At 38.1% G+C, this 15,318-nt stretch overlaps 5 protein-coding genes across 7 annotated transcripts; 1 reads left to right on the plus strand and 4 right to left on the minus strand.

Annotated features, from left to right (window-relative positions):
• Positions 1-1,161: 1,161 nt before the first annotated feature.
• On the minus strand, positions 1,162-3,760 carry LOC124414924 (homocysteine-responsive endoplasmic reticulum-resident ubiquitin-like domain member 2 protein). Of its 2 annotated transcripts, none has more exons than XM_046896123.1 (4): positions 3,245-3,760; positions 2,404-2,807; positions 1,944-2,282; positions 1,162-1,859 (listed from the first exon to the last, which is right to left on the minus strand). In XM_046896123.1, exons 1-4 carry the CDS (start codon positions 3,374-3,376, stop codon positions 1,589-1,591), a joined length of 1,146 nt encoding a protein of 381 aa, XP_046752079.1. In that variant the 5' UTR covers positions 3,377-3,760; the 3' UTR covers positions 1,162-1,588. The 2 variants fall into 2 exon arrangements, with proteins under 2 accessions (XP_046752079.1, XP_046752072.1); XM_046896116.1 differs by having other exon boundaries at positions 2,404-2,810.
• A 144-nt stretch (positions 3,761-3,904) lies between these two features.
• On the plus strand, positions 3,905-7,288 carry LOC124414875 (cyclin-dependent kinase 10). Its single transcript, XM_046895990.1, has 6 exons — positions 3,905-4,097; positions 4,296-4,450; positions 4,544-5,144; positions 5,280-5,576; positions 5,655-5,788; positions 5,992-7,288. Exons 1-6 carry the CDS (start codon positions 4,088-4,090, stop codon positions 6,025-6,027), a joined length of 1,233 nt encoding a protein of 410 aa, XP_046751946.1. The 5' UTR covers positions 3,905-4,087; the 3' UTR covers positions 6,028-7,288.
• LOC124415159 (ejaculatory bulb-specific protein 3-like) lies at positions 6,426-8,179 on the minus strand. The gene is made up of 2 exons (XM_046896409.1): positions 7,798-8,179; positions 6,426-6,616 (listed from the first exon to the last, which is right to left on the minus strand). The coding sequence occupies exons 1-2, from the start codon at positions 7,973-7,975 to the stop codon at positions 6,426-6,428; spliced, it is 369 nt and encodes a 122-aa protein (XP_046752365.1). The 5' UTR covers positions 7,976-8,179.
• A 1,655-nt stretch (positions 8,180-9,834) lies between these two features.
• On the minus strand, positions 9,835-11,886 carry LOC124414851 (phosphatidylinositol glycan anchor biosynthesis class U protein). Its single transcript, XM_046895952.1, has 4 exons — positions 11,599-11,886; positions 11,333-11,535; positions 10,468-11,215; positions 9,835-10,359 (listed from the first exon to the last, which is right to left on the minus strand). Exons 1-4 carry the CDS (start codon positions 11,729-11,731, stop codon positions 10,106-10,108), a joined length of 1,338 nt encoding a protein of 445 aa, XP_046751908.1. The 5' UTR covers positions 11,732-11,886; the 3' UTR covers positions 9,835-10,105.
• Positions 11,887-12,497: 611 nt separating this feature from the next.
• Positions 12,498-13,861, minus strand: LOC124415175 (bolA-like protein 3). 2 transcript variants are annotated; one of them, XM_046896410.1, is made up of 4 exons: positions 13,612-13,861; positions 13,204-13,330; positions 12,963-13,051; positions 12,498-12,853 (listed from the first exon to the last, which is right to left on the minus strand). In XM_046896410.1, the coding sequence occupies exons 1-4, from the start codon at positions 13,651-13,653 to the stop codon at positions 12,788-12,790; spliced, it is 324 nt and encodes a 107-aa protein (XP_046752366.1). In that variant the 5' UTR covers positions 13,654-13,861; the 3' UTR covers positions 12,498-12,787. The 2 variants fall into 2 exon arrangements, with proteins under 2 accessions (XP_046752366.1, XP_046752367.1); XM_046896411.1 differs by having other exon boundaries at positions 12,498-12,884.
• Positions 13,862-15,318: the final 1,457 nt, after the last annotated feature.

A 15,318-nucleotide genomic window follows, 5' to 3' on the forward strand; every position in this document is an offset into this window, starting at 1 on the left:
TTGAGAAGTAAATGAATTCAGTGTATATTTTTTTACATGTTATGTATATGGGTATAGTAGATTACAAAAGTTATTTTCTTTACTCAATCTTTCATTCGAAAAAGTATTACCCTAATTCTTACAGCACATTCCCATATCCATTTCTCTCTTTCACTTTCTTTTATACCTTACTAGATGATCATCAATTTCCATAACAGCAAATGGATTAAGCGCAGGGTATGTATGGACCATTCAGGAAACAGTTGAATTTTGCACTTTAATTTTCTCTTCAATATGTATTCGATTAGATTTGACAAAATTACACTCAGCTCTCAGCTGCCTAAACAATAATAAGCATACGCCGTATTGCTGGATAAGTTTTGTTCCTACGATCGATATTCCATTTGTTAATGATTTACTACTAACTTTATATAAGTATTTATCACTCGGTCGTAATTAGTTCTTAACATGTTAGAAACTTATACACATAAGCTATTAGATTTTTATTGTAAAGCTGTTGATAATATGCCTATACATATAATATATTTGTGTATTTACATATCCTAAAATGCTATTTCCGCTTTTATTTCTAATGAATTTAAAAAAAAAAAAAAAAAAAACTGTGTACATTTACATATATTTTTTCTATAGTTCTTAACTAACTTTGGAACCAAATGATACTTAAATATTTGAATAATTGTATCGCACATCGAATATTGCAATGATGCGTGAATAGGAGTAACATACAGACAATTTTGTAATATTTATTCAAGAAGACAGGATAAACAAACAAAATTCAAACCAAGAGATGTTACTCATTGTTAGGCATTGACGGTAATTCAGGTCAGCAAACCCATCTTCCTTAGAGTTTCGAACTGGTGATCAGATTATCTTCAAGACTCGCGAATACTTTGGTTGGAATTAATCAAGAATTGTGTTCAGTATCAAGAAACAAGTTTTTCAGAAAATTACCGAAAGTGAACCACTGCACATTGCTTATGTTGATAGAGATGCTTGTCAACAAAGTTAACCGTATGAAACTTACGAATTATGTTGACATACAATAATGGACGATGATTACAATTTCGTGAATATTTCTCAACGTTTTCAAAAGTTTTTCATACAACTTGGTATGTAATAAATGTAAGACTTGTTTTGAATACCGTGTATAATCGTGGAATAAAATCGTTGAATATACTTTTTATACCATAATAGACCTGCACAGAAAACTCCGTCTCGTAATTCCACTAGTCTGCTATTACTCATACAACAGTTTTTACGTTTGAAAAACGTCTGAATTCACTATTTTATATCAATCATAGATTTTGATCGTTGACCATTTATACTAAAATATTAAAACAACTGCTTCGACGTTTCAACAAACATGTGCTAACCTACTCTATTCGTCCACTGACCTATGTCAGTTACTAAAAGATTATCTTGGCGGAACAGTTTCAGCTATCATATAGTCCACGTCTGTGAAACAGGACTGATACCTATAACATGTCAGAGACGATCTCTTGCATCAATGCAAAGTTTTAATTCGATTTTAAAGCATATGTATGTATTAATTTACAATTGGATAATATAGAACGAAATTATTATCGAATTAGACAACGTTTGGTTGATCGGGTATAAGAGATGCAAAAAACGAACTGAAGAATGTCCAAGCAAATGCCAAAGCTCCCGGTCTCTGACCTTCATCTTCGTCATTGGGATTAACATGTGTGTCTGTTTGAGGAGCTGGCGGTGGTTGCTGTGCCGGTAAAGCCTGTGCTCCAACAGCTTCGTTTTGTAAAATTTGGTTATTATTGTCAACACGACCATTGTTGTTGTCAACCAAGAGCATTGGTTGCACCCGAAAGAAACCACCCTGGTACCTAGAGTGTTTACAAGCATTTCTTTAGATCGATGTTAAATGCAAGATTGCTGTATTGTTTTAGTTGCAAACATGTTATACTTACAAATACACAGCAAATCCCAAAAATGTTACGATGAGAAACCTGAGCGGAGATGAATAGAAGTAGACGATGCTAAACAAAACAATGACTCTGGATAGCATGTAAAAAAAGTCAAGCCAATCACGGTTCAATACTATTCCACCATCTCCTCTCTCATCGGCTGCAGCAGCATTGTTATTGGCATTGTTTGCTTCTGCAGGATCTATGGGAGCCCCCGCACCATGAGCGGCTGCACGCTGATGATCATCGCGATTATTGTTATTGACTGCTTCATTTGTGTTCGTGTTCACAGGCTGTATGTATGGAATGCTGCTTTGTACTTGGATACCTTGCGCAGCCATCCTGTAATACAATAGAAAAAAAATGTCATACGACCAATTGTCTTCACGCATGGATTCCAAAACTAATCAAGTTAGTGTGATGTATGGATATACAGAAAACCTGTTTCATTCTCATCACTCACATCTGCATATACTGTGTAAGATAATGCGTATAAGCCTGCTGCATCCATGCTATCTGCTGACTGTTCAGCTGGTTATAATACCGCTGAGTAGAATATAACTGAGCGGAAGAAGATCCTGGATTGTTAACCTCTTCACTTTCTAAGCTCTGACTTTGGAGTCTTTCCGATTGAACCGGATTTAGAACAGCATCAGGCTGTAATACGCCCATATTTCCGTCTTGGCCATTGGTTGATGTGTTAGTGCGTGCCTTGTCTGTGTAAAATGGCATCGTCGGAGCACAGACTAGATGTACAGTATAGGATTGGTCGAGCTGGTCTCCACCACCGTAGTGATGGAGGACATCCCTCAGGAAGGCAGAATCGCTCAACAGCTGTCCAGAGTAAATGAGCTTTTGTTCGGAAGACTTCTGTTGAAAAAATCAGAGACCGTTACGGATAAAGCATTGATAGTGGCGTTATAATCAATTTAAGAGACGAGTTTGTTTGTATATTTGGTAAAACATGGAGGGGGGAGGGGAGAGATAATACAATACATGTATGATTTAATGTACGGTTAAAATAGATATGAACAGACGATAATGATTTGAAATATGCTACGAGATGCTATCAGATCAGGATAAGAGATAAGGTTTCTATTTGGTAGAACGCATATTTTTATTCACAAGTAATGAGAAATTGGAAGAAAACAGCTAATGACGGAACTTTCTCTCAGAAAAAGTTTATCACAATGAAAGGTGCACACACTTTCACAAATAAGAGCGAAAATATCAGATTATCAATATTTTTATACTCGTGACGGATCAAAGAATAATACGCACGTAAATAAGATTCGGATGCTTACTGGTTTGCTAGGATAAACTTGGGCGAGGTGATCCTTGAGTCGTCCAATGGTCCACCCTAATTCGCATCTTATAATTTGATCCTCAGTCTGCTGATTCGGGGCCTTTACGATTAACCTAACGACTCCTTCCATTATCACCGCACAGCAGTTGTTATTTAACACAGTCAGTTATTTGTCCGGAACAAAGTTCGAGAACTACCTATAATAAGTAAGTTTCGTTTTGTCTTCTCGCATCGGCGAAGAGAAACAATTTATATTAGCACTATTGATACGGTCACGATCTATCACGAAAGAAACGCGTATTAATCGATGATAACAAGCCCTAATAAACAGTACCGAACGCAATTATTTATCGTTCGATCCAACTGAAGTGTAGTATAACCAAAGTCCTTTACTTATTTAAAAAATTCCAAGTCAATTATGCCACCCACAATCACCAAACGAATGCCTACGTCAGGTCCACTGTGCATGTATGTTTATAATAATACGAGCTCGGCCGCAGCCTGTACGTGTCGCTTGCAATTTTTCCTTCTTTTTACGTTTCTTATTGTTATTATTATCTACGGTCGTGTTGGGTCGAGTCCAGTAGCCAATCAGAAGACGTCAATGCAGTGGCGCTCTCTGTCGGATTTTATCCACTTGCGTGGTGAAATGGTGTTGGAGCGACGTCACATCTGCTCAGAGCGTGTGTTTGGATTCAAGTGATTAATTTACATTTGTGGGAAATTTACCAAATGAGAAAAATAATAAGCTGAATAAAAACTGTAAACAGAGCGTAACTAGCGAAGTCTTCTACTAGTCCAGCATTGAGGGCAGTTTTTTTGGACCAAATCGCTCAACAACATGACGAAAGGTAATCTTTCCAAGTTCTAAAGTCTTCACGTTCGATGCCGGCGAAAGAGGTTATATCGAAGAAATATTTTCTTAATTTTTAACTTAACTATTCAACTGTACCACACACAGTCGGTCATTATTTTCTAAACACTGTTTGCGTCAAACAGCGATGAGATAATCTCAGTTTGCATCGAGAATTCACTTTGAGTTATTGCAGAAGGAAGCATGGGCAAGAAGTCAGTGGAGAATAATGACACTGATAAAAAAGCAGCCTCCGAGGCAGGACCAGATCCATCCGCACCGATTACTCGGAGAGGCGTGCTTACTTCGTTTCTAACTGGAAAGCCGATGGAGATACCCGAACAAGATATCGTAAGAGCTGTTTATACATGTAATTAGGGCAATGAACTTATTTGAAAATGTTTGTAATATCGGTCACTAACCCACACTATCATTTACCTACAGCTTGGCAAGTGTAGATTTGTGTCGGAATTCGAAAAGTTAAACCGAATCGGGGAAGGCACATATGGAATAGTATACAGGGCGCGAGATACCAAAACGGACAAAGTTGTTGCATTAAAAAAGGTTCGCATGGAACATGAAAAAGATGGATTGCCCGTTAGCGGCCTGAGAGAAATCAGTGTCCTGTTATCATGCAGGCATGAAAATATTGTGCACCTCAAAGAAGTTGTGGTTGGGCGCAGCTTGGAAAGTATATTCCTAGCCATGGAATATTGCGAGCAAGATTTGGCCAGTTTATTGGACAATATGCAAGCCCCTTTCTCCGAGAGTCAAGTCAAGTGCATTGTACTCCAAGTATTGAAAGGCCTTCGTTATCTGCACCATAATTTTATCGTTCATAGAGATTTAAAAGTTTCGAATTTACTCATGACCGATAAAGGGTGCGTAAAAATTGCAGACTTTGGGTTAGCCAGGTGGTTTGGTCTACCTTTGACCCCGATGACTCCACGAGTAGTTACGTTGTGGTATAGAGCTCCTGAACTACTTCTTCAAGCAAAAACTCAAACAACTTCGGTGGATATGTGGGCAGCTGGTTGCATTTTAGGTAAAATCCGAATCTCAATATTGATGTAAATTCGTCACTGGTGATAATAACCAGTACATAGGATAGTATATACTATGTACCAGTATATAGGAACCAGTTTATAGGATATAATAAAATGGTTGTATTATGTTTAAGGTGAATTACTCGGCCACAGACCTCTGTTACCTGGAAGGTCAGAAATAGCTCAACTAGAACTGATAGTAGACTTATTGGGGACACCCAGCGAAGCAATTTGGCCTGAATTCAATTCGCTACCAGCACTGCAAAATTTCTCCTTGAAACAGCAACCGTACAACAACTTGAAACAGCGATTTCCGTGGCTAAGTGCAGCCGGTCTTAGGCTATTGAACTTTTTATTCATGTACGATCCAAAGAAAAGAGCTACTGCCGAAGAGTGCTTGCAGAGCAGCTACTTTAAGGAGGCACCCCTGCGTTAGTAATTTTATCAGATAAAGTATCGTCTTCACCGAGTAGGTTTATTAAAATCCTTATCTTTCATCTGCCCCACAGCTTGTGACCCAAAGCTGATGCCTACATTCCCACAGCATAGAAATATGAAGAAGTCTAATCAGGCAAAAGAAGTTCGCGAACCTGAAAATTCAGTTACAGATCAAACCAGTAACTTGCCAGCTATTTCCGATCTCGTGAGTATAAAGCAAACAGGAGAAATCAGCAGGTAGTCTGCTTCTTTTTTTTTTCGAAATGTGATTAGGGATCTTGGCTCTCAATTTTCTGTATTTCTTGAGATAATAAGTTAGTAAAAATGAAATCCTTTCATTGTAAAAGTGATACGAATCCCGATTATCTATTCTTACACTTCATTCTGTTGTCATATCTCATTTTTCAGCTTGGATCTCTCGTCAAAAAAAGGCGCGTGGAATGAGCCCCAAGCCTAGAAACTCTTACATTTGAACTTCTTACTGGTAAAAGTCAGTAAGTCTGTTACACAGAACGCTACGAAAATCTACAATTTCTGTACCAATTGAGGTATGGAAACTAGCTCAAGTTGTCAGCCTCCCAGCTTCATATGGAGCTCTGGGAAAACCCACCTTTGGTATGAGACGAGACGTGTAATGCTGGAAAGAAATTTACTTGGAGTTTTATAACTGATATGGAACAATGAATTGGAAAATAATATTCAGTTCATGAATTTGCGGCACAGTGTTCTTCTTTCATCTTATTCTTTATTAGAATAATATTTCACAAAATATAAGTCACATAATTGAAGGATAATATCTATGTATTTGATTGAATTGGATTTCATCCAAAATGTAGCCAAGCCTAAGCTTTCTTTGCCACAATTGATGCTTCGTAGCGTTTTTTGTACTCTCCTCGAGGATCGTATTTTGCAGTAAGCTTGTCCCAGTCTCTCGGCCGTTTCACTCTAAGATGTTCTATCACTTTTTCCGCCGTAGATTTTTGTTTTTCGTTGCATTTGCTGCATTCCGATGAAAGGGCGTCGGGTAAAGTCTCTGTCAAAGTCAAAATAAATGTAAATAATGGTTTTACCACTGTAAACATGGCTGCAGTCAAATACTTTCAAACGCAACAATATTCATGCCACCGACAGTCCGATATGTGCTAGTTGCGTATCTTTATAAATGGAATACTGCAGCTCCGGGCACTAAATTTAATAATCACGCCACCTGCTACCGGCGTGCCTAAAAAATTTCCGCTTTAAACGGTCTAATAAAAAGTTACAGCAATACAATCCACTATCAATATCGAATCGGACGAACACGTACCGCCTTCTTTGGCCTGCAATAAATCGCATTAAAAGTTTTTGCACGTCATGTATTTATTACGCACGTTATACCCATAGCCTTTTTAATCATTGGCACGAAATACTGTGCCCAGTAATTGAGCTTCTCGAATTATTTATTCTTATTCGGTTAATTCATTCTTTCTACGTGCGACAGGTTACAATATACGCATTCATATGCGTCGCATCATTGAAGTCTTAAATATCTGAGCAACGTTATGCGGACTGTTGGGGCATCGGTCACATAATTTAAAACCTTATTTCAGAGTTTAATTCAAGCTGTAGATTTAGGAAAATGTAGGGTTCTGCATCATTTGCTTTCTGCAATAAAAACCATGGAAGCAACAACGAGATACTGAAAATAACATGACTATAACATTTCGTTTTCTCATTCTGCACTTCTGAATACTTCGTCAAATAATATATGTACGAATTATGTGTAGTGTTTGCTTGATAATTTCACATCGCTTACGAATTGACTGCAGGTTTTGGATCGAGTGCAACGGCCAATCGTGAAAGTTCACAATTGATCTTATGTAACCGAACTAACTGAGAGTATGTTGAACCCTATCGCAATGTATCATATGCAATGCGGTGATCTATGTACTCGTATAAGGACGAGAAGGAAACTGTCGTGTTGTACTGTTTCCATTTGACTTTATCGAACTCAAGTTATGCCGATTTTGGAGGCGGGTGCAAAGTAAAGAACGCATCTCTAGGATTAGCTATTGTTAAGTAACGATACTACGGGTAGATTCCAACAAAATTTGACTCTTTTTTAATGGACTATATATATGTATGTATTGTACGTTATGTGCTGGAATTGGAAAAGAAATACTGAAAACGTAGCGAAAATGCATGATTAATGAAAGAATCTGATTTTCAACTTACTTTTCAATTCCCGACCTTCCGCAGTGCAGGGTCCTTCTTCCATCAAGCAGCGTATGTAATTGGTGAGGACACGATCATTGCTCAGGATTCTATCGACGTCTACGTCGTCGTATTTGCTCGAATAATTATTAGCGAAGACGAGCGCAAATAACGTAAAAAAAATCACGCACCCCTTCATTGTGTCGTATAATCACCGACCATGAGCAGTATAATTCAAACCGCGACTATAGTTACGCTACTATTATTTGAATGAAGCGCGACTAGTCGACAGATGTAAAACAGAAAAAGTGCGATACGCGGTTGCGAAATCGAGAATTTTGGCGCGCTGCGTTGACTCTGACCAAAGTGGAGGCACCCAAGTGCGATATTTCTGCGGGAGCCTCCTTTTATATGATACGACGAGTACGACGATGCCTGGGTCGGGTGAAGGTGAGGAAGGCGGCATAGTGAGGTACTGCAGCCCGATGTTCGTTCCACCACTGCATCCCGGATTCAACTTTTTACCCACTTTTCTCCTTTTTGTTGTTTCGAAGACTGCGGATATCCTATCTTCCACGAACCGTGAGCACGGTACGCGCGATGCTCGATGTAGCAGACTAAAAATCACGCAAAACCGCAAATTATTACGGAATTATTTACGCTGTAGCCACGTAGCATAGACTTGTACCCTTTTTTTAAGGGCCGACGAATTTCTCTTTCGCAACGATTTTCACCTCCGCGCACGTTTCGTGAGAGTTTACAGTCTTATCGTTTTTACTACGTGACATTTTGATAATTTATTTATACGTTATTTGCATTGTTATTGTTATTATTGTCATTATTATCATTATCATTTTACCAAGAAGCAAATTATTTTTTTCCGAAAGTATCTTACAGTAAGAATAATAATATGGTCAACACCATTCACTTACCGATGAAAATGACATTCGCGTCTAACTCAGTGGCTCGATCCTAATATTCTAAAATCATGATATATATTTTTTACTACTAGGTACGATTGATTAAAATATGCTAGTTGCATAGCTGCTTCAACATACTTTCATACTTCTGCAGAGTTGCGTAATTGAAAACTTGCTGCACTGTCTAAAACGCACTGTCGTTTTTCATTGTATTTTCATACTGCGGCGTTCGTATATGTATAAGACGTTTAAGCAAAAATGAAATTCCGAAATATCAGCAGATATGAGTACACGTAACTATTAGGTGGAGCTGAGGACGATCTTTCATTTATGTAGACATAGCAGCCGAAAGAATGGAGAGCAGAAATGAAGCGCGGAAATTTTACAATTTTCATATTGTAGAACAATGAAAATTCAATGAAATTCCAGTTGAAGATTTCTCGTGAAAATTTTGCCTATCCAAGTAACTTCGCTAACTAAAAAAACAAATGCCTTATCAGAGTTTCAGCCAAGGATGCTCAGGTAGTCGGAAGTTTTTTAATTATTTGTAATATGCGGAAGAAATTTTGACATCAAAATTGTTGCATTATACAAGTGGGAAACTCCGTTTCGTATGCATATACTTCACGAAAAAAAACTCAAGCGCATGACGAAATGGCGTGCATAACTATACGTATGCCCACGCGTACGGAGAAAGTGATTCGAAGAAGCTGCTTTATGTCTACAGAATATATCAGGTAGCCGGGCAATACCTACGCAAGAACGTACGTTACGTGTATCTGGTTTTCCATTACACGTTTCTTGACAATATTTTTTCTTGTAACCATAAATCCAATTACGAAAGGCTACAATTTAGGTACGAACACGTGTGTAATTTCATTTGAATTTTCACACACGCATGTGTGTGGTTAGCATTTTCCTCAACTTCACTGGATCGCAGATTATGCGATGATATTGAAATTTCACCCGCCATCGTTACGTGAGAATAATTTTCAATCATTGACTAAAGTGGAAATATCGCACCTTGGAGTTGTAACTGTGAACGTACCATTGCTTATTATGCGTGTTGTTAATAAACAGGGGAGTGACGCAAAGTATGGATTTGGCGGGAAGGAAAGAAATAATAATTTTGATGCGCTAATGTTGATGAATTACATTTTTAATCGTTCGTGAGTCATAACGCGGGACTGTTGTTACCCCGGCTAACGGGATATTTTCGCCAGATTAAATTCATTGTGAATTCTCGACTAAAAATTATGAACGTCGTAATTAACGTTATGCATCCAATTTTCAAATGAATGCTTATATGTGCAGTTCCATCTTCTCTAGATTACATCTTGATTTTTCACCTCCGAACGTCATTACAATCTGGACACGGAATGTACGTGTAAAAATACATCTTATGGAGCTTATTCGAGTAAAAGTTTGCCAGTATTTCCGTGGATTTCTCTAGACAGGCCGTGGCGCAAAGAAAATTCTCGTTTGACGCTGGCAAAGAGAACATCGGTAACTAGAAATATTTGTGCAATAGCAAAGGCTAGCGTGACACCAAAGTAAAAGTTCGCATTTGCTGATCGTGAGTAAATCCACAGGTGCCAAACTGTTGGAGCAAACACTGTGCAGGACAAAAGGAAGCAGCTGACAATAAATCCTTGCTGCATATCTGGAATAATTAAAATCGATACGTTAGTTCCGCAACAACTTAAGTAAATTGGGACACATATGAAGAGATAAAAAGTTATGATTCAGTAATACTAGATTATTAACTTACGCGGAAACAGATGCTTCCACATCGGTAGTAGAGCCATATAAAATCCAACTTCTCCTAAGCAAGGGTAGGATTTGAAAATAGCCGCGATTGCGAGATATGAGAAGGCCAGGAGCATAGGATCGCGACGAAATCGTAGCGCGAGCGGAGCAACGTAGAGCAGGCCTACGTTTATTTGAAATGATGCAACAAATAGCCACCTAAAGTGTTCAAACATTTCTGTGAAGAAGTACCAGTACAGCCCGATGTTGGGCCGCAGATCAGGTACTGTTAAAATGAAACCGATGGTACTGTGCAAAAATGACCAGCTCCCTGATACTTTGTAGGAAAGGTAATATAATGTGGTCAGAATACTAATAAACATCGCTATTGTCTTAATGATACTTCCGTAGGGAATATTTTTACTTTTACCTTCTTCGTTTCGTGCCAAGTATATTGTGGCAGGTACCATCAGAGTGATAGGATAAAGTCCTTGTAATGTTAAAACGGCTATAGTGAAGCAACTACATAATCTCGATTTGTTTATCATGGAATGTAGAGCCACGGATAGCAGAAAGTTCGTAAAAACCGTTGTGGTTAATCCTACACAATTAAAAACTACGTATGGGTTGAAAAGGTAAGCTGAAGGTACAAGTAAAGCGGAAGACGTAACGCTGGACGCTGGTATGGACATTGATGAAGATAGAGCAGATACTTCTGTATCATTAGATTGCTTCTTACGTTCCTGGATGTCCTTTTGTTCTGTGGCAATCTGCAAGAAATTGGTCAAATGTTGGTCTACGACTATGTCTCAGTGGATGTAAATTTGCACTTTGGCCCTCTGCTTCACTATAAAATAGATGCTGTCATCATTATTTAATTAACTCACTAGTTGCGTCGTGTAGCGATAAGCAGTCAGACCCAGAATCCATGCCGTGGCCAAATCCGTGAAGACGAATATGCCACATAATATACACGATGACAAATACTTTTGCATATAACTGAAGACGACAAGGCCTATAGGACTTTCGTGAAACAGATCGCCAGTGTAAGGATCGATACCAGCTTCTCGTAGGTAGACTCCCTCAGTAACTGGTAACAAATAAGAACAATCATACTTAATAAGCATGAAAGCAGAAAAATTGAAAGGCTCACCTTTTTTCCACGAATTAAGTGCTGTGGATACTTCGACTCTGTCTGCGATGATTTTTTGATATTCGGAATATATCAGTAGCAACCTTATCGATGCCGCCAAAGCGAAACATACAAATTTTTGCGTAGTACTCATTATAATTGGTTACAACCACACCCTATTTTGTACGTGGTATAACAGTTGACGTTTATCAGATTTCGTCCACTGTTAAAAAGTTTAATTTATTATTTAGCAACTCCATCAAATGTAGGTGTTTAATCTTCATTTTTCATAACCTGAGACGCTTTTACACACATAAACATTAGGCCGCACGGAGTCATAGAGAATATCATCTCTATGAATGGACTCGATGCAAAATGCATGGACTATATACCACAGGTAGAGGGTCGACTCACAGCGTGTAATAATTCTGTTTAACCTGTGTTCAAGACAGGTTAAGATACGCATCTTTCACATTCACGGGTAAAGAACGATAGATTTGATCAGCTTTCAGTACAGGGTTTGTTCACTTCAGTTACGCTCACGACGTTGACTACTCATGATTGATTCTGATTTTTTGACTATTTTTCGTTCGTGAAGGCCGTAATCAGCGGTCTATCTCAGTCTATCTAGTGTAATTAGAAGGCAGCTTTGAACGGAAAATCTTTTCATGAGTGACAAATAAATCAGAAATGAAAATCAAATTGTACAGCCCAAAAGAATCAATAAATTAGACTAAACTCAACTAACCTCATTGCATTTTTCTCTACAAATTTATGCAGATTTAATAGAATCTTGCGAATGACAACGAATGCGCCTAGTTTAGTTTTTAGGAATAATGCATCAAAAGTTAGAGTCGGAAAATGATAAGTTGGTCGGTTCGTCTTCAGATTTACTTACAATTAGCTGATGATTTTCGTATTTTCTAGATGTCTTTATTGATTTCCTGACGAACCAATGAGTGAGAAAAGGGTCTTGCAAGTCGAAACTGAGGTCAAATGCTTTTTGCCCTAAAATTTGCAAACAAGGAAGGCTAACCCTTTTATTTAATCGCAACAAATGCATTCTCGCAAATAATTCGGATGCATTAAACTTTGTGACATATGTACAAATATACACAATTCCAGCAAATTGCGAATTCAGGTCACTATATCCAAATACATGTCGATGTGTTTTTCAATTCACAAATTTAAAGCACTTGACATGAAAAACCTAGGTGTCCTGAGCACTTGTATGTATACGAATACCATGCATATTTTTAATTTCCTCCTTCAGAATCTACAAACAAACATGAAACACAAGGATTATACTAAATTTGCACTAGTCAAATATTAATAACTATCATAATTCATCAATATTGAAAAGTAGTAACCAAATGAGTTCATACCTCATTGATAATCCGATGCTGCTTAACCGTATTAAGTCCTTTGAATTCTGGGGCAACCACATTTACTTCAAACATTGCTCCACACCCTCCTGTGTGAATCAAGAAAATAATAGTAAGTAGCCACAACTGATGTACATTGGTTAATTTTGCAAGGTATCATTCGACATTCTAGCATCGTTTTTGTGTGTGCAGCATAATATATCATCTTGTTTTCAACTCAGATTCATTAGTAAATACCCACCAGATACATCTGTAACTTCAATGAGGCTCGCTTTGGGAAACTTATCTCTGAGAATAGTGACCATCTTCTGCTCAGCTTGCTTGCCAGCTAGTGCTCCGTTCGGTCCACTCCAAACTCGTGACAGAAGCTGGAACACTTTTGCTTTATTCATTTTTCTCTATTTCAAATGATGTGCCTGAACTAGCAGTCTTAGCAAGGAGGGGGCAGAACAGAGATTTCGATAAATGGCTGGAAAGGGTATGGGAAAATCCTGCGGAGTGGATTACAAGTTTGAAGTAATTGAATAAGCAGTTTCCCATCGAGTTTCTTCGACGGTATGAAAGTACGAGGCTTTTCTTAGCTCGTTTATACATTGAAGTTTTGAAGTTTTTCGATGGGGCAATGCTGTAAATTATATTTTCTACGTACCGATATATTACGAAAATTTTTTGGTATCACACGTCCGAACATAGCTGAATCGTATTTTCAGAATTTTGCAAATTTTGCCTGTCGCGTGCTACCACCAATTAATTTCGATGTTCAATCGCCCGTTTCAGTGCAACATTCGCGCTTGATTTTCAATTATGATGATTACAATTCACAAGGTAAATCACTAATTTCTGTTTGAGGTTACAATCCGGTAAGTTGATCATTGGATCTCTTCTATCCTTCACTCGATCTCTTCCGATTTCTACCCATGGACATGCCATGGACATAGGACTAGGATTTCTACTCTGTAGCCTCCATGAAATATGCCACAACTAGAAGGCGCACAAGCCCATCTCGAGCGCGCCAGTTTAGTGTGATTTTGAGTTATCCCCCATCTCAAGTTGTCCGCATTAAATATAAATCCTTGTCTCAAATCCATCAAATGAAAAGCAGATAATATGGAATACAAGTATTAGTTGACCTCCAAGACTCCAACTGAATTTATGGATAAATCATCGGGTGTTTGACTTACTTCTTGAGGGTTCTGATTTTCTCGCGCGCGCAGCGAATAAGAACGATATGATGTGTCTATCTCAACTCACTGATCTCTCTCGGCATACTCCGGTCTGCAGAAAAGCATATACAGTGCACGTAGCGTACTGTTATACCCACGGAGCAGTATTATATCTCAGTGCAGTCAACGCTCAGTGTTTCTAGCAGTCGAATTGATTCCAGCGTTATCGCAAATCGATAAAATTTTCACCAAGAGTCCAAAGGGGTTGACATTACTTTTTTTTTTAGGAAAAATCTTTCATGTCTGAATCGATTTGTATGAACCTTTCTGGACTAAGTGGACCCTCGGCATTGCGAGAAAAATATCTGGACTAGCAAAAGACCAACAGCTAAGGAGATACAAAAAAAACAAGAAAAATTCATTTTATATTTTTTATTTTAATTCGGGTTACATGAAACGATAACAATACAACAATATCATACTTATTACATTGGTTCCTGCAGAGGTGTGTTGTACCTGTACGCATACATGCCATAACTTAAGCTATATTTAACAATATGTGTGATAGACACTAGCTAACACAATATTTTTCAGATTCTGTTGAGGACATGATGTTATACTATTGAGTGTTGTTTAATCACATTTTTGCATTTACATTTATCGGTTACTTTAATACTACTCAACAACTTGTTATATTTTTACACACTGACACCCAAGCACTTGCATTAGAATTAGGGTATATTGAATAAACAGCTGAAACTTAGTAGATACAAATTTGTCATTTTTCTTCCCCACCTTTTCGAAATCCGTGTGCCAATGCAAGGAATTTGGCCGGAATATTTGGTAACTAATTGGGCGACTAGAAACGCAGTGAACGCACTGAGAAGAGCAAAGGCCATACGGCGAAGAAATTGCGTAGTGAGAAGCAGCAGCAGGAAAAAGAGAGAAAAGAAGCCCTTCGTTTTTCGGCTGTAACTCTCGATCCATTGCTCGCATTGTATTCGGACTGCGCTCAATCGATTCCTCTCGCAAAATTACGTCGGAATAGTACCTGAGAGAATTAATTGCAGCACTTTTCAAAGTCGTCGAAATTTTTACCAAAAATGCAAAGGGGTTAGCCTTGGATTTTTTTTGACCGAAAAATCTTTTGTCTTGGAATCGATTTGTATGACCCTTTCCGGAGTAAATCGACC

This window comes from Diprion similis, chromosome 2 (assembly GCF_021155765.1).
Source record: "Diprion similis isolate iyDipSimi1 chromosome 2, iyDipSimi1.1, whole genome shotgun sequence".
In the NCBI taxonomy this organism is placed as follows: domain Eukaryota; kingdom Metazoa; phylum Arthropoda; class Insecta; order Hymenoptera; family Diprionidae; genus Diprion; species Diprion similis.